This window comes from Esox lucius, chromosome 13 (genome assembly GCF_011004845.1).
Source record: "Esox lucius isolate fEsoLuc1 chromosome 13, fEsoLuc1.pri, whole genome shotgun sequence".
Taxonomy (NCBI): domain Eukaryota; kingdom Metazoa; phylum Chordata; class Actinopteri; order Esociformes; family Esocidae; genus Esox; species Esox lucius.
Window position 1 is genome coordinate 28,982,514 of NC_047581.1, and position 21,036 is coordinate 29,003,549.

The window sequence follows — 21,036 nt, forward strand, 5'->3', positions numbered from 1 at the left end:
CATTTTTAGTAACATTTGCTAGGCTGTGTCTCGAACCTGTGATGTCGCGGGGCCAGTCACATATAGATGTAACAGTCGTTGTCGGAACAGCGCCACTGAATCAGTGAGGCCAAAAATATATTACACCCGTAGTGGTTTAGGACTACCATGAAGAATGAATGGGAAATGCTTAAGGGCTCTTTTTCTTTTTTCCAGGCTGCCATTTTCTTGACACGCTTATAGTGGGGGTTCGAATCCAACGAAGGAAACAGTATTCTGATATTACTAATCGTTTATCCTGACGATGTTTAGTTAATTGAATGCTATAATAAAATTAGATTGTCACTGTTGGTTTTATTTGATAATGGACTGTACCTTCCCAAGACCAAAAACCAGGCGGCCTATACATGAAGTGTATTATTTTGGAACCACTTATGTTGTACCTTGGTACACTAAACAGTTATGTCACTATAGGTTTTATTTGATCAAACATTGTACCTTCCCAAGACCAAAAAAGAGTATACTTAAGGTGTATTACTTTGGAACCGCTTATGTTGTACCTTTTTACACTAAATACAAACGGATAGCAGCAGTGAGGTTCCTGATGTAGACACGTACCTTTAACAACTGACAACTTCCATTATCAGGCATAGCAAGACAGTTACAGAGTAGTACAAGGGAGTAGTGCAACAAGGTCCCAGAGAGGTGGGGGGGGTAGGGTAATTGATAGGTCACAGAGTTCAGCAGGGTTACAGTAGATGGGAAGAAACGGTTCCTGAGCCTGCTGGTCTGGGACCGAAGAGACCTGTACAGGCAGGCGGCCTGAGTTTAGGAGGACAAACAGTTTGTGTCATGGGTGTGAAGGGTCCCTGATGATCCCACATGCCCTGTGTAGACACCACTTCCACTGGAGGTCTGTGATGGCAGGAATCTGGGCACTAATGATGTGCTGGGCGGTTTTCACCACCCGTTGCAGGGCCTTCCGGTCGGGTATGGAGCAGCTGCACAACCACTATTGCTAAACCACGGTTACTCCATGAGCCATTCCAAGCCTTCTCCATAAATGTTTCTTCCCATCATTTTGGTACAGGTTGATCTTAGTTTTATCTGTCCAAAGAATCCTGTTCCAGAACGTGGCTGGATTTTCTTAAATGTTTTTTTGGCAAAATCTGGCCTTTCTATTCATGAGGCTTATGAATGTTTTGCACTCTGTGGTGAACCCTCTGTATTTGCTCTCGTGAAGTCTTCTCTTTATAGTAGACTTGAATAATGATATACCAACCTCCTGGAGAGTGTTCTCCACAGGTTTTATTTTTACCATGGAAAGTTTCCTACGATCATCCACCACTGTTGTCTTTTGTGGACGTCCAGGCCTTTTTGTGTTGCAGAGCTCATCAGTGTGTCCTTCTTTTCCTCAAAGTGTACCAAACTGCTGATTTGGCCACTCCGAAAGTTGCTGCTATCGCTCTGATGGATGTTTTATTTATTGCAGCCTAAGGATGGCCTGTTTCACTTGCCTTGAGAGCTCCTGTTAGGGATTCACAGCAAAAGCTTCCAAAAGCAAATGCCACACCTGGAATCACCTCCAGACCCTTTACCTGATTACCTGATAAAGAAATACCAAAAGAATAGCCCACACCTTTCCATGAAACAGCTTTTGAGTCAATTGTCCAATTACCTTCGGTCCCTTGACAAAGAAAGTGCTACATATCAAAGAGCTGTAATTCCTAAACCCTTCCTCCAATTTGGATGTGAATACCCTCAAATTAAAGCTGAGAGACTGCACTGTATAGAGCACATACATACCTGGATGAACCAAAATTGTCTACAATTAAACCAAGATAAAACTGAGATTATTGTGTTTGGCAAGTATTAGTATTCTCAGGCCCTTAAAACCAGGGACCAAGTGCGTAATCTTGGTGTTCTGATAGACCTCACATTTAACATTCATATCAAAGCGGTCACTAAATCAGCATTTTATCATCTAACAAATATAGCCAGAATCAAAGGCTTGGTGTCCCAAAAAGACCAAGAGAAGCTCATCCATTATTTTATCTCTAGTAGGGTTGACAACTGTAATGGCCTCTTAACTGGACTTAACTGGACAACAGAACAGAGCACATAACTCTGGGTTCTTAAATCTTTGCATTGGCTTCCAGTCAGTTACAGAATACATTTCAAAGTGGTGCTTTTAGTTAATAAATGGTTTAGGACCCCAATACATTTCTGATATTTTTGAAAAATATAAACCAAGCAGGGTTCTTAGATCCATGAACACAGGTCAGCTAGTAGAGCCCAGAGTCCAAACTAAACATGGAGCAGCTGCGTTTAGCACTTATGCTGTACACAACTGGAATAAACTACCAGAAGATCTTAGACGTGCCCCAAACATATACATTTTTAAATACAGGTTAAAAACACAGCCTGTTTTTATCCCATTTTTAATCTTTATATGTTTTCTTATTGTATTTTTTATTATTATGATGTATTCTTTTGTTTTGATGTTTTCATTTGAGTATTTGTTTCTATGTTATTGTATTTTCATATATTTGTCTTTGTAAAGCACATTGAATTGCTTCGATGTCTGAATTGTGCTACAGTGGGGAGAACAAGTATTTGATACACTGCCGATTTTGCAGGTTTTCTTACTTACAAAGCATGTAGAGGTCTGTCATTTTTATCATAGGTACACTTCAACTGTGAGAGACGGAGAGATGATTTTTAAATAATTAATTTGCAAGTGGACAAGACATCATTTGTTGCCATACAAGCAGATAAGACAACTGATGTCTCCTGTAAATCCCAAATGGTGGTTGTGTTGTGATACATGTTGCCTGACAATACAGTGACAGAGAGGTTTTTCGAGTTTGTGGAAGTCAAAGATAAAACTGGACTCGGCCTGTTTAATACCATCAAGGGTGTGCTAGAACCACTGAAGCTGGGAGAAAAGCTGATCTCTCAGACTTATGATGGTGCGGCTGTAATGAGTGGAAACGTCCGAGGGGTACAGACTCTAATGAAAGAGACATACCCACATGCCCAGTTTGTTCACCGCTATGCTCACCAGCTGAACCTGACCTTGCAGCAACTTTGTTCAGCAAGGACGAGCATCCTGGAGGTGACACAGAGATGCATTCCAAGGCCTCCCGCTGTACGATGGAACTTTAAAATTATAACTGAGGAAGAACCGCCGTGCCACCGTTCTCTTCAAGTGAGCCCTCAGCCTTGGTGAGTGAAAGCATATTTTATCATCCTGCCTTTGTGGTGCTGATCCGTGCATTGGTCATATTTGTGTGCTGTGTCGATTGATATAGATGGTGACGAGTGTCAGTGTGTCCATGCTTATCTATTAAGGTTGTTGTCATAGAATGGATCTGTATCTCTAAAAAGTTGTCTTTCCGCTTCGTTGTGGCCTTCAGTGGTGTTGAGCTCATCGCTGTTCGCGTATGGCTCTGTAGGCACATTGGTTCTGAGCTTGGTTGACCCTGTTTGAGAAATTGCCTGTTAATTTTTGATGCAATTAAAAACATGAATAAAACACAAATGGCTAAGACATCCTTTGATTTTGGGTTATGTTCAGATAAACAGCCAGATTATATTTTATTGGCAACAGTCACACTGTTTCTTGTCGGAGGACTTACTGCAGTGGAAAACAGTAGAATAACAACTTACTGCATCATGTCATGAATGTGTAGTGACACCACTTAGTGGAATACAATAGAATAACAATGTACTGCATCATTTCAGGAAAGTGTAGTGCCACCACCTAGTGGAATTCCATATAATTACAACATCACACCTGAGATCTGCAATGATAAAAAAAATTCACAAGTGTGATTTGTCACGATCAGCTCAGTGGTCTTTCTGACTGTCAGGAGGTTCAAAACCTCCCGGCACATGAGTGATTTCTCAGAAATGGTTGTCCTCACCCCCTGCCCAACCTACACCCCCAACCCTGAAGAATACACCGCAAACTGCAGTCACAGATGCCAGCTAGTAGAAAGTATGAGCTTTGAAGTCAGATAAATGTACCTATTTGGAGCTAGTAAAATGATAGTAATTATACATTATAATTACATAATTACTTAATTATGTAAATGTGTGGTGTCTCTTGATAGAGTGAATTTTCTAACATAAACCCACCACTGTTATAAACCAAACTATTGAACATGAATTCCCCACTGCACAATGCTATGAACCAAACTAGCATAGACATGACTGACTGCAGCATGTGTGCATACTAACATGCGAAACACAACAGGAGCCTACATACAGGTTTGACCCCCGAAGGAAACAGGACTGTTTAGCATTGTATGATTTTGTAGACCATATTGCATACCTCTCATCTTTGCAGATGGTCTGTGGGTTAGCTTACTGTCAGCTGGTGAATGTCCACTAAAATATCTTTAAGGGGACATTCTAACGCTGCACTTTTACATATCTGTTGGGTTGAGTCAAACATGTTAAACGTCCAGGGGAGCCTGAGGAGAGGTCACAGCTCCCAAAACTGAACATCCTTTACGGCATCACCAAAACCTCCTAATCACCTCACCAAAGCCTACTTAATCACCTCACCAAAGCCTACAAATCAAGTCACCAAAGCGTACTAAAGCACTGCATCAAAGCCTACTAATCTCCTCACCAAAGCCTACTAAATCACATGCCACTTCTTAACACAAGAGGTTTCACCAGGACATTGCATTTTTATTCTGCCGAACTAAAGATGTTTGTTGTTAATCATTTCAAATAGAGATAAAACAACCCCAAGTCAGATAGGTTCTTTCAGACCTTTTTCACAGAACAAAATGGGGACGTCCTGAATCCAATAGAATCTCAACATTGTTTAATTTAGAATGATTTTCAGAGACTGGAATAAAAAGTTTTAAAAATGAGCTTATTGCAGTTCACACTGATGTCATGGTCGGAAAAGATTGTCAGGTATTTATTGTTTTTCAATTATAGTAGAGTACGTTTTCTGAGTACATTTTCATGTTTCACACTAATTGGTGAAGATAAAACATTAATAACACAGTGTCACTCTGTCAGTGTTTTTTCCCCATTGTTTTCTTGATCCAGTCAAGGTATTTAGTTACTAGTGTGTAAACCCCAGGCTTGGTCTTGACACCACATCCTTCACCAAAAGATACGACTCCCCGTAGTTTACCGCCACACATCAACGGACCCCCAGAGTCTCCCTGGAACAGAGACAGTTCAGGATTAATCAGTTAATAATGTTATGCAGATGTGCACCTGTGTCAGGGCAATGTCCTAGTGAGGACCACCTGACCCAGGGTCTACCCAGGAACACAGAGCAGCTTCCACCCCATGATGAGGCACACCTGCCATCAAGCAGGCCTCATCAGGTGTAGGATAAAAGGGCTCCAGAAGAGCAGAACAGGACATAGACCCTGCACAGCAATTTGCTTTTGGCTTTGTTTTACCTTTCCTTCCACTATTAGGTTAATAGTACAGCCCTCAAGACCTAGAACACTGAGGGAACCGAAAAATGAAAATTCTATGTTTATTTATATATTAAAATATTCTTAATTATTTAGTACAGACAATTATGCCTATGTACTTCATTTCTTGTCCTAGGAGGCTATAATTGGAATGTTAGTGGTTAACAGATGTTTCTGTAAGGTATGAAGGCAGGACCTTATGGTTTGCTTTTAATTGCCTAGTTTGACCCTGAAGATAACACTCTGTCATATGAGATGCCCCAGAAACAGAAGGATTGTCCCTTATTGATAACTCTCACCCCAACCCCCTTTAGTTTTGATAGAAACCAGAGTTAGGTTTCGGAATTCTCTCTCTCGCATTTTCCTCGCCTCTACATGCATCTTTGTTCTTCCAACATCTCAAATCTTTGGTACTTGTACTGTAATTGTAATACTCTCTTTACATATTAAATAAATGTTTTACATTAATTTGTTAACTATTTGGAATTGATCTAAAATGGGTCAAAATCCAAATCCTTCAACACCCAGTGGTGTCTCTACCAGCAGTAACAGGATATCAGTCATTCACAAACAACACAGACAAAAATGCCAGCAGTGTGATAAATAATGGTAGTCATTTAAACACAATCATGAACACACATAACTGACTGAAATGATACCAGTTATTCATAAACTATGAAGACAAAAATGGCAGCAGTGTGAAAGACAGTACAGGGTCATTTTAACGTAATCATGAACACACATACCTTACATGCGTCCACTTTGATATCATCCAGGAAGCCGGCACACAGCATCTTATAGGTGATGATGGGTTTCATGTTGTAGTACTCTGGAGAGTTACACTTCCGTCTGTCGATCACTGTGAGATTGGCTGATTTTAGGACGTTGGACATGGCTTTGGTGCTGTCCTTTGTGAGCCCCCATCCTGACACTGAACAGACGGTTCCTGCTGGGACGTCGTCCACTGAGTCGGGTAAAGGCAGGACGTTCACCGCCTTACTAAGTTTCACTTTCTTATCGAGCTGAAAGATGAAGAGCAGAAGAGAAGACTAAAGGAACTGGCTTCTGTGTTTAATTTCCCTCTCGGTTTTCTAATCAATTCTCTGTCAACTGTCCCTCTGATTCCCGTAGTAACTAACCTTCAGCAGCATGATGTCATTAACAGTGGAATTGTGGTCAAAACAGGGATGAGGCACTTCACTTTTGACCTTCCGGACCTGCCTGGTTTCCTTCTCCTCCTTGTTGATGGCATGGACACCCAGCAACACCTTTTTCATGCTTCATACAGAAACACCTCTTAGATCAGTAATGACACAGGCACAGAAGCACAATGCAACAATACAGCATTTTGACAAACTGAGGACAGTGATAGTGGACCTACTGAAGACAGTGATATTGGACCTACTGAGAACAGTGATATTGGACAAACTGAGGAAAGTGATAAAGGACCAACTGAGGACAGTGATAGTGGACCTACTGAGGACAGTGATATTGGACCTACTGAGGACAGTGAGCAGCAGTCAGGACCCATTGCTGATGGATGAGGATTCCTCCACAATTACTTCTACTTCGTCCGTCATTGTTCTCCAGCAGAGCCATGTAGGGGAGGGAGTGAGGTGTCACCTCCTTTCCACCAATTATCTCTGTACAGTCACCTAAAGCAGGACAAAAATTACACCAACCTTAAACATTCAGAAATAATAAACAATGACTATGTCTATGTCAACAACACACACACACGCACACACACACACCTACCTGAGTGCAGACACAGAAGTAGAACAGCAGATGTCCAGAAACTGGCCGCCATGGAGAGAATCATGGTCATTTATCTCAAATGTAATTTATTTTGACCTGAGTACCTCAGAGTCAGATAAGCTGAGATGCTCTGATGGTTCTCTATTTATGCTTGACATGGAGGATGTGGTCTGTATCTGTGAACAATGTATTCCGGCAACACATGCAGACTGACAAGCTACTGGGCATGCAGGTATTTGAGTCAGAAACAACTATCATCTTCCCATTTCCTTCAAAGGACCCATTCTACCTCCCAGTCCAGGATTACAGATAATAGGTAATAATATAGTATAACAATCATAGTAAAAATAATAGACTCTTAAGCTCATATCTTTTATGACGAAGTTGTTTAATTGCAAATAAAGCAATTGTTGATGTTGATAACTTGATAAGAAATGTCCAGGTTTATAAATTGTTATTTGTGCATTATTTGAAAATAGGTGTCCTGTCAGCAGCTATACATGTTTACTATTCATTCACAAGTTGTTTTTGGTGTGTCACTTCAAGAAATGGTATCCTTTCAGAAAGTATAGATCCTTGTAACTGATATATAAATGGTTACAGAGGTTACAATAAATAAAAACAAATTCAGATTTTGGAATGCGCTCAGACAAACCAGAGTAGTTTGGAATTCATCACTGCATGTAAATGGGGAAATTGACCACCAAATGAGTTGACCTACATATAGTTTCACATTTGAACGTTCATTAAACATGGACTCCTGTATTACCTCAAAGTGTGTGGAGATGTGAATAATCTGGTAAAGACTAAAATGCTAAATTATTTTGATTGAATATTGTCTTTGTAGTATATTTGGCAAGATACATCATGAGAGTTGACCGTCGCTCTGAAAAATAATCCCTTGTGTTTCTGCAACAGAACCAGAAGTGGGAATATGACTGGATTATTCAACTGTTGAAAATAGGAATACATGCTGTAAGTGATCATCAAATAAGCATTTGTAAGTATATTTATAAATGACTAATAACTGGAATTAGATATTGGCAAGCACTGACCAGCATCGCAATATTTCGACCTATATGTTAGGGTGTGTGGGGCCTGTCAGTAATGGCCACCACATCTTATCCATTGTCCGTTGTTCAGCATTAGTCAGCACATATGTGTAGTGTTAAGTTTTTCATGCCCATTTCCTCTCATTGCGTTGAAGGTGGCGTCACGGCAGTTTTCCTGTGATGTCACTATTGGCGGGTACAGGGTACTATTCTGCAGGGGAACGACCTGAGGCGAGGACTGTAGAGCCGAGTCGAGCCAGAGCATAGCGGTGGAAAAGCTCCCCAGGTAGAATCAAGGTGAGTCGAGCCAGGCACCACTCATGAAGGCCTGATGGTGGAGTCTCCAGTTGCAGACAGGAGCTCTTTAGCTCTGTCAGTGTATACTTTTGTTTTTTACATCTTCCTTCTCCCACAATTGTGGTGTTTTTTCTTGGATGGCCAGCTCGAGGCACTTCAGCAGTCAAGTCCTGAATGTGGAACCCAGGCGTGCTGTGGCCCCCAGGCAATATAGTTAACAATCTAGTCTGTGAAAAAGAACAGAAAAGAATAACATTGGAACAGACATTAAAACCTGTTCTCACAGGGAGTACCGCCGCCGGGACACCAAAACCTGTATGCCACAAAGTCTGCGAAGTGCAGAAATTTGTTTAGTTTTGTTATAGGCATATTATATATGTACAGAAAGCTTAGAATCTCGTTAATCTAACTGCAGCATACAATTTAACGTAGCTATTACGGTGACTAACTCCTATGCAAGTGTTTGAGTATAGTCAACATTCACAAAAATGGCACCAGGGTCACTAGTTTGGTGTCTGATGGTATATTGTATTCTTACAAAGAGCCGTCTTCTTCTGATTTCTTATCTTGATGGTCCCAGAGATATAGCCAAGCATCGTTTTGTTTGATAAAATCTGTTTTTAAATTGACAATGATTCATGTTCTTTCACAGCGAAATCAAACTCGATCAACTCGGCGCAAAACTTCAAAACCCTTACTAGGTTTTAACACAGCATAATTGGTATTTCTGAAATGAAGAGAGTCTCTAGCATGTAACCAGGTATAGTTTATCCTTCTTCGTGGCCTCTGCTTCGCACAACGTCAACAAAGACTTGCGTCTGGCACCGATTACGCACTAACTTTTGTGTTTGGTAGCATGTATCTTCCTCAAACGACGACTAATGGATTTGAAACTTGCTAGGTGGAGAGCACACGAGCCACACTTTACAGCAATTCTTGAACGATCACCTTCAGACACACACACAGGACGCATAGCTGTCGCTGCTCACGTAACCATACTCAGCATTTAAAGTTTAAATGGCTACTCCACATAGGAGACCAATTTGGACTAGATTTTTTGACGAAATCATGGACTGTGAGTCAAGCAACTTGGTGAGTACAATAAGATAGATTACCCAAGACATTTAATATATTAGCATTAGCATATTAAGCTATGTTAGGCTATGTTATGCTATGTTAGGCTAGGTCATATAGTTTCGGAGCATTTAGTTCCAAATGGGTCACGTTATTATAGTAGATTTCAGTTCATAATGTCCTTATATGTAACCAATTGTCTGTGATTTGGCTATACCATTTTGTGGCTGTTTCTGATGGCCTATTCATCCCCATATTTCTCCCTGAATACCCAACAGTGATTCAGGAGGTCCTTCTGGCTCTTTACCCCCAACCCACTGTGACACCATCATCTGGCTGGCCATTTCAGAGATGTCCCAGAAGTCGATAAGTCTCCCCCTTCTTTCTCCTATTCCCTTCTACTCTTTTCCTTTCTACTCCTGCCAACTGTTTGCTTACTATCTATGTGTGTAAGGAGGCATAGATGGCACATATGATCTAACATCATATGTGGTGATCTAACATGTGATGCAATCACCACATATGATGTTAGATCTCCACATAATATGCAAACACCACATATGATTTTAGATCACATATGATGCAATAACCACATATGTTATATCACCACATATGATGCAAACACCACATATGATGTTATATCACTACATATGATGCAAACACCACATATGATGTTATATCACTACATATGATGCAAACACCACATATGATGTTATATCACTACATATGATGCAAACACCACATATGATGTTATATCACTACATATGATGCAAACACCACATATGATGTTATATCACTACATATGATGCAAACACCACATATGATGTTAGATCACCACATATGATGCAAACACATGTTAGATCATTGGATCCGTCTCCTTGTTGTGCCTCCTGTTAGTACCTTTATGAAGGGAAGCAAATTTTCCATCATGTATAACATTCCTGGGAGTGTGTAACCCTTATTTTAATCACCTTTGCACTGTTGTTTGTTCTGTGTATGTATGAACTTGAAAATTCATAATGTGTCCAAAGTGTCCAATTCGGCACAGTGTCCAATCTGTAAAGGACACTTTGGCCTTGCTATACAAATGAGTAGATCACTGAATTTTATATCAAATGGCCATAAAACTTTACTCAGATCCTGCTGACATCTAGTGGATCAAGTGGAAAGTTCCTCAAGGTTCATAATCCATGTTTGGCCTTCCCCACTGCAACTCAAACATGGTGAAGATTATTTTTTTTTTTTACCATAAACGCATGTTTTTGGTTTGTTTTATCTTCTGCCAAATCTATTGTGTTATACTTTCCAACAAACTACAGATTGTCTCCTTTCAAATGGTACCAAAAATATGTTTAAAACTATATTCAGGTCATGAGCTACATTCAAGTCATGAGCTACATGAGCTCCATTAAGGTCGTGAGCTTATTTATGTCATGCAATACAATGGAAATTAATTATTTAAAAATCATGTGATTTTCGGGACTTTTGTTTCAGATTCCGTCTCTCACAGTTGAAGTGTGCCTATGATAAAAAAATGTGACCTCTAAATGCTTTGTAAGTAGGAAAACCTGCAAAATCGGCAGTGTATCAAATACTTGTTCTCCCCACTGTATGATAATATTGTATTCACTAGGCGAAACTGAAGTTGTATTTTTCAACAAAAAATAACTCTCGGTCTTTCGATACCTTGTTCATGTCATTTATAGACAAATGATGCGTGTGCTTAAACAAGGAAACCTATGCACTGGCGCTGAAATCAACTCGTTAGCCCCGTAGAACCCCCTCTTGGTTTTTCTGTAGCCTATTCATGTCAGCTATAGACAAACGATGTATGTGCTTAAACAAGGAGACTGGATCTATGCACTGGCCTTGAAATTAACTTGTTACCCCACTAGAACCCCAGAGAGAGCTCTGCAAAGACATGCCGTTCAAGTAGCCTATTCACGTAGAAAAAAGGATGTTGTATTTTTCCCAAAACTCCTCTGTTTTTCCATAGCTTATCCATGGACAAGCGCTGCGTGTTCTTAAACTACGAGTCTGTACCTATAAACTAGCGTTAGAAATAACACCTTCTCGTAGCCTCTTCACTAGGCAAAAATGTTTTTTATTATTACAAAAACTTTCCTCAGTGTTAGGCCTTGTGGATCTTTTTTTTTTATCAGTTAATCTAGTTGCCTTTTCATTATCCATGAAGTCCAATTGTTATTTTTGTACACTTTCTTTCTTTCTTCTTTTTTTTTACAGTTATGGTTACAGATTCTCCACCTCCATACACTCGTGTTTTGAGTGTAATTCATTTGCCAAAAAAGAGGGGGAAAAAAACGATAAAACAAAGTTGAAGATGAATTTGACTAATAGAATTGTTTTTCTTCCATTTTCTATAGATACCGTGATAATATCATTACCGTTTTTTTTTTGGCCAATATAATCGTGTAGTGAAAATCTGATATTGTGACAGCCCTAGTTAGAATAGAATATGCCATCAGATTTAGTCTGATTTGTTATCATCAGCCCTGTGGTCTTTTTGATTGACAGAAACAAAACAAAAAGGTTTTGTTTCTGGAACATCCTCAAATCCTCCTGGCATGAGAGTTATTTCTCAGAATTGGCTATCCTTACACCCCACCACACCTACCCCCCCCCCCACCCTGAAGAACACACCACTGCAAACTGCGGTCAGAGACGCTAGCTAGAAGAAAGCATGCACCTTTCAAGTCAGATAAATACACCAATTTGTTATAAGTTAAATGAAATTACTTATTACTAAACAATTTAATCATACAAATGTGTACTGTGTCTAGATTCTAACATAAATTCAATACTGCGTGGTGTTATAAACCAAACTATAGAACATGAATTATAACAGTGTTACAAAACAAACTATTTGGTACCAAATTGGTTTATGACACTTTGATTAATCACATCACCATGTGATAAACCAAACTATTGATGACATAATTGATAGGCCCAGGACTAGGTGGAGAGATTATATTTCGGCACTGGCCTGGGAACGCCTCGGGATCCCCCAGTCAGAGCCGGCAAATGTGGCTCAGGAAAGGGACGTTTGGGGTCCCCTGCTGGAGCTGCTGTCCCCATGACCCGATACCGGATAAGCGGATGAAGATGAGATGAGATATTGCATTAGTCTTGGTCTGTGGGTTAGCTTACTGTCAGCTGGTGGAATATGGGGGCTGGTGGGTCGTTATTGCTGATTCACTGGTTTATGGGGGGCGGTGGTCTTCAGTTTCACAATGACTGAGAGCGTTTGCTTTTCCACTGAACACCCACCTTGAGTTTCTGATGTCGTTGTCTCACAGTAAACTTGAGTTGCTTTGGTTAAACAGGAAGAGTGTGGCTTCTGAGATGAAAAGTCATTTCTCACGATGATACTTTCATGTGTTTGAAGAAAACACTTTAATGTGTGAACACCCTAAATTTAAGGCAAGTTGCCTACAAAACCAAAACACCTTAAATATCACAATAGGTCTGTATTTGTAAAATCATATAAAAACAATTAAAAATAATAAAAGCAACATTGTTTGGTGTTATATTAAATGGTACAGAGGTAACAAAAGTATTCACTCTGATCATCTAGGCACCATGAGATGTTGGTTGTCTTTCCTGGTTACATTCTGCCTGTTCTGGTAAAATGTTGTCGATTCCAAACTTCTTCCATTTCAGAATGATGGAGGCAACTGTGTTCTTGGGGACCTTCGATGCTACAGATACTTCTTGATACCATGCTCCTCAACACAATCATGTCTTTGACATCATGGCTTGGATTTTGCTCTGACATGAACTGTGGGACCTTCAATAGACAGGTGTGCCTTACCAAGAACCATCTAAAGTATCTCAATGATGATCAATGGAAACAGAATGAACTTCAGCTCAATGTCGGGTTTCACAGGAAAAGGTCTGATTACTTATGTAAATGAGATTTTACATATGGAAGCATTTCTAAAAAACAGTTCTTGCTTTGTCATTATGGGTATGACCCCGGGAGTACATTTCATGATAAGGCTGCAACATAACAAAATGGAACATGTTAATGGATCTGAATACTTTCCGATTTCACTGTATATTCCTTGTTTGTGTTTAAATAGCACAACTAACTACAACGTTCAACACAAAACTACTTATACTAAGTAGTGACACACAGATGAATGTCATGACTGGGTGGGAACAGTGGGTAGAGTCTCAAGATAAAAAGCATACAAATACATTGGGCTCATTTTGGCAAGACACCCAACAAGTGCCAATGGTGAGTGGCAAACTGGATGACTTCACAGACATTTACAGACAAGTTGGGTTCAGAACAACAACAACAAAAACTGTTGTTTATAAAAACAAGAAACCAGGCAAGTCTAGTTCAGCCGGCCCGCAATAAAATGTGTTAATCGGGGCTGCCCTCTCAAGAATTGAACCCAGGTCATCTAGGTGAAAGGCAATGTATAATGTATAAGGCAATATAGTTAACAATCTAGTCTGTGAAAAAGAACAGACAAGAATAACATTGGAACGGACATTAAACATAATATGTACAGACAAGATTGTTAACTATATTAACTTATATAGTTCAATGATGGCTTTTATTTTGAAAAAGAAAATCTGAGTTAGCACTGCTAGCATAACATCCTGCTGCTAGAAGAACGGTAATGAAGCCTCGAATAGCCATCATTATCTATAACTGACTTTTTTGTCAAGTGAAAAGATGAGAATCGTGAAGCCTGCGAAGTATTACGTAGCTATGTAAAGTTGCAGCCAGCGAAGTTTTTTCTGTCCTGAACCTAATGCGTTTAGAACGATACAGTAAGCGAACGCGGGACCTGTTGTTCCAGAGGCTGTGTCTCTAACAACTACGCTATTTAACAAGGGGTAGTCAGTCCAGTCAGTCAGTCCAGTCAGTCAGTCACTAACTAACTAACTAACTAACTAACTAACTAACTAACTAACTAACTAACAGAAATTCACTCTTCTAGGCTGGCTTCACTTACGCGGTGCGGCAATAACATTTGACCACCACCCAAATGGCAGTTGGCAACTGGGAGGGGAAAAAAGAAAGTGTGTGGGCTTCTCAATGTTTGTGAGTTTTTTTATTTAAGAGATTGCAAGACATTTCATATTTTCTGATATTTTTTCATTTTCAGGTAACCAGCAGTTTCACACTTTGCTACAGGTAGATGAAACATACTTTTTCAACACATAATCAACACCGGGCCTAATTAAACCCAGATTAGGACAGGATGAAAACCAGAAGGGTTTCGCCACTGTAGGACAGGAGTTGAATAACCACTGTCTATCAAAGTCACAACTTAAATAAAAAGTATACAATTATTTTACAGAGAAAATGCTGACGATTCATGATTGAATGCCTGTCAGGCAGTGTAATAGTTATTTCCGTATTGTTTTCTTGATCCAGTCAAGGTATTTAGACACCATTGTATAAACTCCAGGCTTGGTCTTGATGCCACATTCTTTACCATAAGACACGACTCCTTGTAGCTTACCGCCGCACACCAACGGACCCCCAGAGTCTCCCTGGAACACACCCAGGAACCACAGTCATAACAGGATATTAATCATTGACAAACAACACATAGACATCAATGCCAGCAGTGTGATAGATACTGGTAATGCACATGCACACACACATATATAAACGCCCACATGAACACACATACTTGGCATGAGTCTTCCCTGGTCTTGCCTACAGAGCCGGCACACAGCATCTTATAGGTGATGATGGGGTTCATGTTGTAGTACTCTGGAGAGTTACACTTCCGTCTGTCGATCACTGTGACATTGGCTGATTTTAGGACGTTGGACATGGCTTTGGGGTTGTTCTTGATGGAGCCCCATCCTGACACTGAACAGACGGTTCCTGCTGGGACGTCGTCCACTGAGTCGGGTAAAGGCAGGACGTTCACCGCCTTACTAAGTTTCACTTTCTTATCGAGCTGGAGGATGAAGAGCAGAAGAGAAGACTAAAGGAACCGGCTTTAATGTTTTATTTTCTCGTCAGTTTTCTAATCAATTCTCTGTCAACTGTCCCTCTGATTCCCTTAGTAACTAACCTTCAGCAGCATGATGTCATTAACAGCAGATTTGTCATCAAAACAGAGATGAGGCACTTGACTTTTGACCTTTCGGACCTGCCTTGTTTCCTTCTCCTCCTTGTCGATGGCGTGGACACCCAGCAACACCTTCTTCATGCTTCATACAGAAACACCTCCTCTTAGACCAGTAATGACACATTCTTCAGACAGAAACACCTCCTCTTAGACCAGTAATGACACATTCTTCAGATAGAAACACCTCCTCTTAGACCAGTAATGACACAGCCTCAGAAGCACAATGCAACAATACAGCATTTTGAATTGAATCGCTACACTATTAGTGACAGCTTCTAAAAAACAGCAGCAGTGATATTGTATCTACTGAGGACAGTGATATTGGACCTACTGAGGACAGTAATATTGGATCTACTGAGGACAGTGATATTGGACCTACTGAGGACAGTGAGCAGCAGTCAGGACCCATTGCTGATGGATGAGGATTCCTCCACAAACTCTTTGTCCTTTGTTGTCCTCCAGCAGAGCCATGTAGGGGAGGGAGTGAGGTGTCACCTCCTTTCCACCAATTACCTCTGTACAGTCACCTAGGAGCAGGAGAAAAATTACACCAACCTTAACCAATCAGAAATAATGAATCTATGTCAACGACACACACACACAAACACCCCTACCTGAGTGCAGATACAAAAGTAGAACAGCAGCTGTCCAGAAACTGGCCGCCGTGGAGAGAATCATGGTAATTTATCTCAGATGCAATTTATTTTTACCTGAGTACCTCAGAGTCAGATAAGTTGTGATGTTCTGATGGTTCTCTATTTATGCTTGACAAGGAGGATGTGGTCTATGAACAGTGTGTTCCAAATACACACATAACCCAGCACCCAGGGCATCTGACTCAGACAAAGTCATATGCTGCATCTCTGTCTCTGTTTCCGTCGACTCAGGGACACTTTTCACCTTCCAGTCCAGATCTTAAGCTCACACATGAGAATATCCTACAGGGATTTCCCATGATCTTAAGAGGCCCTCTGATCAACTAGGATCTATGATATAATAAGTAAAGTCACAGTAATAATATATTGACAAAAAGAATTGGTAGCTTGTGCTACCACTACAAATATATAAATAATAAATGCATGGGTCTACTGATGATAACAATTTCTCATCTCTCATCTTCATCTGCTTATCCGGTATCAGGGTGATAACAATGTATTACAGTTAATTACAGTTGCATTTGGACCATATTGGGCCATATCTGAGATCTATGGGTAGTTCCCACAGACCAATGGATGTAGAAAAGAGGTCTTTCTGGTAAATTTGTTTTGAATCAGGGGTCTTTCAAATCACTTTGCTCACTGTGTTTTGATGAAAAACTGATTGTTTGCAATTTGCACGTTGAGGAATAACATGGCTACCATAACTTAGGTTAGGTTTTAATTTGTATTAAATTGGTGGGTTTTATAGTGTCACAGTCCCAAGGCTTGGAGTTGTGAACCACTGGTTTACAGGACTCTAGCTCCCACTTCTGGACACATTCAGAAAACACAGGTATTGACAGGATATCACCAATCACACGAGATCTTGCATTGCATTAGCGGGAGCATATTTTGAAAAATACAGCGGCCTGCTTTCAAACTAAAAGCTGTGAATAGTTCAAATTAAATAAAAAAAGAGTACTGTCTTGCCAAGTAAAATGGTGAGAATTGCACATTGTCATGATTTGTTTTATTCATTTGTGATTAATCAAAATGTGGAAAAATACACTGCATCAACTGGGTTGCTTTTGGTTGCAGTTTAAATTTCTTGTTAGTATTAATGAATGTTCTCTGTTGTTTTTACAGCATTTAAATTTGTTCTGATTTTGCAGATTAAACTAAAATAAATATTAAGCAAAAATGTTACAGTTTATATAGGGAAGATACATGACAAAAATGGCTTTTTCAAGAATAATATTCATAAAGCTTTGCGCTCTACAACAAAATATTTCATTTCAAAAAAAATTTTTACTTTGATGCCTTGTTTTTGCTTTCAGAACAAATATTTGATTGAAAAAAAAAGTTTTTATCTCAACAATAAGACACAAATATATATCCATAGGTTTGCATCATTTATCTGGTGTGCTAGTTAACTTACTGCATCGAGAAATCAGATTACAGATCCTTGCAAAACTAATATTATTTTGTTGATTGTATTTTACCATTATTACAGACCATTATTAAAATGTTTGTATGCTAGTAAGTAATTATTTTTACTTCATCTTTCAGTCCACATTGCACATCCTTTCTAGAAGCCATTTGTCTGTGCCCCAATTCACAGACTTACATCCCACTTGGTGGCTGTGAGCCAAGAACACTCTTTAGCAGAGATGGAGTAAAAGCAGCCAGGGCAACAGACCTTATTAGAAGTGGTTCTAAAAATTCCCTATTGAAAAAATGTATGGAGTAGTGGAGCGAAGGAGCCACTTTTCCAGATGTCCTGCAAGGTTTTATTGGTATTATAACAATTAGGACTCATACTATTTCAGTCTATAGCTTGGTAAGTTAATTATTTGGATTTGTGCACATATTGCTAACCAAACAATGGGAATTTACTGCATATTTTGATTAGGTGAAGATGCCATCTGTTTAAATATTTAGCTCGTAATCTACTGTAAATTGTGTAAAAGTATTGCTTAGTCTATTTAGATATGGCAACTTAAAATACAAATTGATGAGTTTCGTTTAATGAAAACTGTGGTTTTGGAAATGAATTATTGAAATCAGTCGGTGACTACTGTACAATTCCTTCTGTTTAAAAAAATTGAAATGTAATGTTCGCGTTTTTGCTGAGTAACAGAAAAAAACAGAGGGAGTAGATTATCCTGAAAGATTGAGTTGAAGAGATCTTATGTTTTTATGAGTATCATTGAAAACATGAGTGATTTGTGCATTGAGTAGTTGTACTATGGTGAGATGCCATATAATGCTGATGGTGCATCTCAGTAGTCATGTGAAGTTTCTGCACAATGTTTTTGGTTTTATACTATGATGGCAGTTCCGAAGTCCATACAGTTTTGAATATGGCAGGTAAGACAGAAGGAAACTCTACTGCACAATAACAGCTGTAATAAACTTGCAAGGAGAGAGGAATCATAGTTACAAGGTAAACCGTGAGACATATCTGAGGTTGTTGGAGATGCACTCAATATTTACACAAGAATGAGTCAGGGTAAGTTTGCAAAGTCTTCCTGTGAATGCCTTCCAACCCTCTGTTGTGTGTCTTCCTCTATCCTATCATAAAATACATTGATCTATCCCTCCACTCTGACAAAAGTACTGACAATGACTCAGTACTTTTCCATTAAACTCAATACTTTAACCAGTAATTCGTTATTCCCCTATACATTTTGTAGAATTCATTAATACATCAGTTCAGTAAAAAGAATACCTACAGATAAACTAAATCTCAAAATCAAATTGATAATTTATCCATCTTATGATAATTCTAAATCAACTGCATACTAGTTTTAAATTTTAGAAGGAGATGAGGTCCTGGTCCACACCTGCGGATTACCTGGTTTGGGGGGCCCGTTGCTGTCCCTGTCCTTGTCCACCTGGTCATACTTCTGACCTAGTCTAAAATCAAATAGACTCTGGATTTAGCCCAGAGAAATGTATTTATTATTCCAATTGGACTCTTAATATCTCACCCGGCACAGCCAGAAGAGGACTGGTCACCCCTCTGAGCCTGGGTCCTCTCTAGGTTTCTTCCTAAAATTCGACCTTCTTAGGGAGTTTTTCCTAGCCACTGAAATTCAACACTACTGTTGTTTGCTCCTTGGGGTTTAAGGCCGGGTGTCTCTGTAAAGCACTTTGTGACAACTGCTGTTGTAAAAAGGGCTTTATAAATACATTTGATTGATTGATTGATACTATATGTTAGCTTTAAAAAAATTCAAAACGGAATTCGGGAGAGAACAGATTCCTGGAGCAGTACGGAACTCTGAAAATGGCGGAAATCTAAAATAAATGACCCTGTTTTTCCTACAGTTGGGCATACACAGTGTCAAAACAATGATTTTTTCAAATTCATTATCTGAGATTCTCAGGTAGGCCGTGGCATTTAAACGATGCCCATTTGGCACTAAGGGGCCTAAAGTGTGCCAAGAAAACATCCCCCACACCATTACACTACCACCACCAGCCTGCACAGTGGTAACAAGGCATGATGGATCTGTCACCTGCTGGAGTGTGGAAGGACACAGGCGCAGAGTCGAAATAACAGGGGTAATCCATGTTTAATAAAAGAAAGACTAAAACAAAACAAAAGAAGCAGCAACCAGTGACGTGGGCTAACTGATACACAGGAAAACCAAAATAAACCACGCCAGCATGGCAAAATAAAAGGACTTAAATAGGGTCCCCAACTGGAGGCAATGACCAACACCTGCCTCCAATTGGGGAGACCAAAAGGATTGGAGGTGGCTAGATGAGCCACCTCCAGTCCTGTCCTGGCTATGCCCCGAGCCCAGCGCAGAGATGGCTAGGGGCATAGCCAGGACGTGACAGGATCCATGTTCTCATTCTGTTTACGCCAAATTCTGACTCTACCATCTGAATGTCTCAACAGAAATCGAGACTCATCAGACCAGGCAACATTCTTCCAGTCTTCAACTGTCCAATTTAGGTGAGCTCATGCAAATTGTAGCCTCTTTTTCCTATTTGTAGTGGAGATGAGTGGTACCCGGTGGGGTCTTCTGCTGTTGTAGCCCATCCGCCTCAAGGTTGTGCGTGTTGTGGCTTCACAAATGCTTTGCTGCATACCTCGGTTGTAACGAGTGGTTATTTCAGTCAAAGTTGCTCTTCTATCAGCTTGAATCAGTCAGCCCATTCTCCTCTGACTTCTAGCATCAACAAGGCATTTTCACCCACAGAACTGCCGCATTCTGGATGTTTTTCCCTTTTCACACTCCACATAAACCCTAGAAATGGTTGTGTGTGAAAATCCCAGTAACTGAGCAGATTATGAAATACTCAGACCGGCCCGTCTGGCACCAACAACCGTGCCACGCTTAAAATTGCTTAAATCACCTTTCTTTCCCATTCTGACATTCAGTTTGGAGTTCAGGAGATTGTCTTGACCAGGACCACACCCCTAAATGCATTGAAGCAACTGCCATGTGATTGGTTGATTAGATAATTGCATTAATGAGAAAATGAACAGGTGTTCCTAATAAGCCTTTAGGTGAGTGTATATTCACACAGCCTTCATTTTCAGGGTAAGATGTTTATTGACAGATACAGGTACCAAGTGATTAAACTAATCAATGATATTTCACAATTGAATAAATAATTTTACACAACA

At 39.9% G+C, this 21,036-nt stretch overlaps 2 protein-coding genes across 2 annotated transcripts; both read right to left on the reverse strand.

Moving 5' to 3' along the window:
- Positions 1–4,895: 4,895 nt before the first annotated feature.
- On the reverse strand, positions 4,896–7,313 carry LOC105008253 (granzyme A-like). Its single transcript, NM_001303938.1, is given in 5 exon segments — positions 4,896–5,174; positions 6,185–6,460; positions 6,578–6,716; positions 6,940–7,093; positions 7,197–7,313. Coding segments are annotated over 5 exon segments (792 nt in total). The 5' UTR covers positions 7,267–7,313; the 3' UTR covers positions 4,896–5,021.
- Positions 7,314–14,694: 7,381 nt separating this feature from the next.
- Positions 14,695–16,450, reverse strand: LOC105008252 (granzyme A). The gene is made up of 5 exons (XM_010867520.3): positions 16,365–16,450; positions 16,130–16,277; positions 15,694–15,832; positions 15,301–15,576; positions 14,695–15,157 (listed from the first exon to the last, which is right to left on the reverse strand). The coding sequence occupies exons 1-5, from the start codon at positions 16,426–16,428 to the stop codon at positions 15,011–15,013; spliced, it is 774 nt and encodes a 257-aa protein (XP_010865822.2). The 5' UTR covers positions 16,429–16,450; the 3' UTR covers positions 14,695–15,010.
- Between the last annotated feature and the right edge of the window lie 4,586 nt (positions 16,451–21,036).

Coding starts and splice junctions, on each gene's coding strand:
- LOC105008252 (XM_010867520.3), bottom strand. CDS start 16,428: ATGATTCTCTCCACGGCGGCCAGTTTCTGGACAGCTGCTGTTCTACTT. Junction 16,278..16,364: donor ACTTTTGTATCTGCACTCAG/GTAGGGGTGTTT, acceptor TCCTGCTCCTAG/GTGACTGTACAGAGGTAATT. Junction 15,158..15,300: donor CCAGGGAAGACTCATGCCAA/GTATGTGTGTTC, acceptor GGTGTGTTCCAG/GGAGACTCTGGGGGTCCGTT.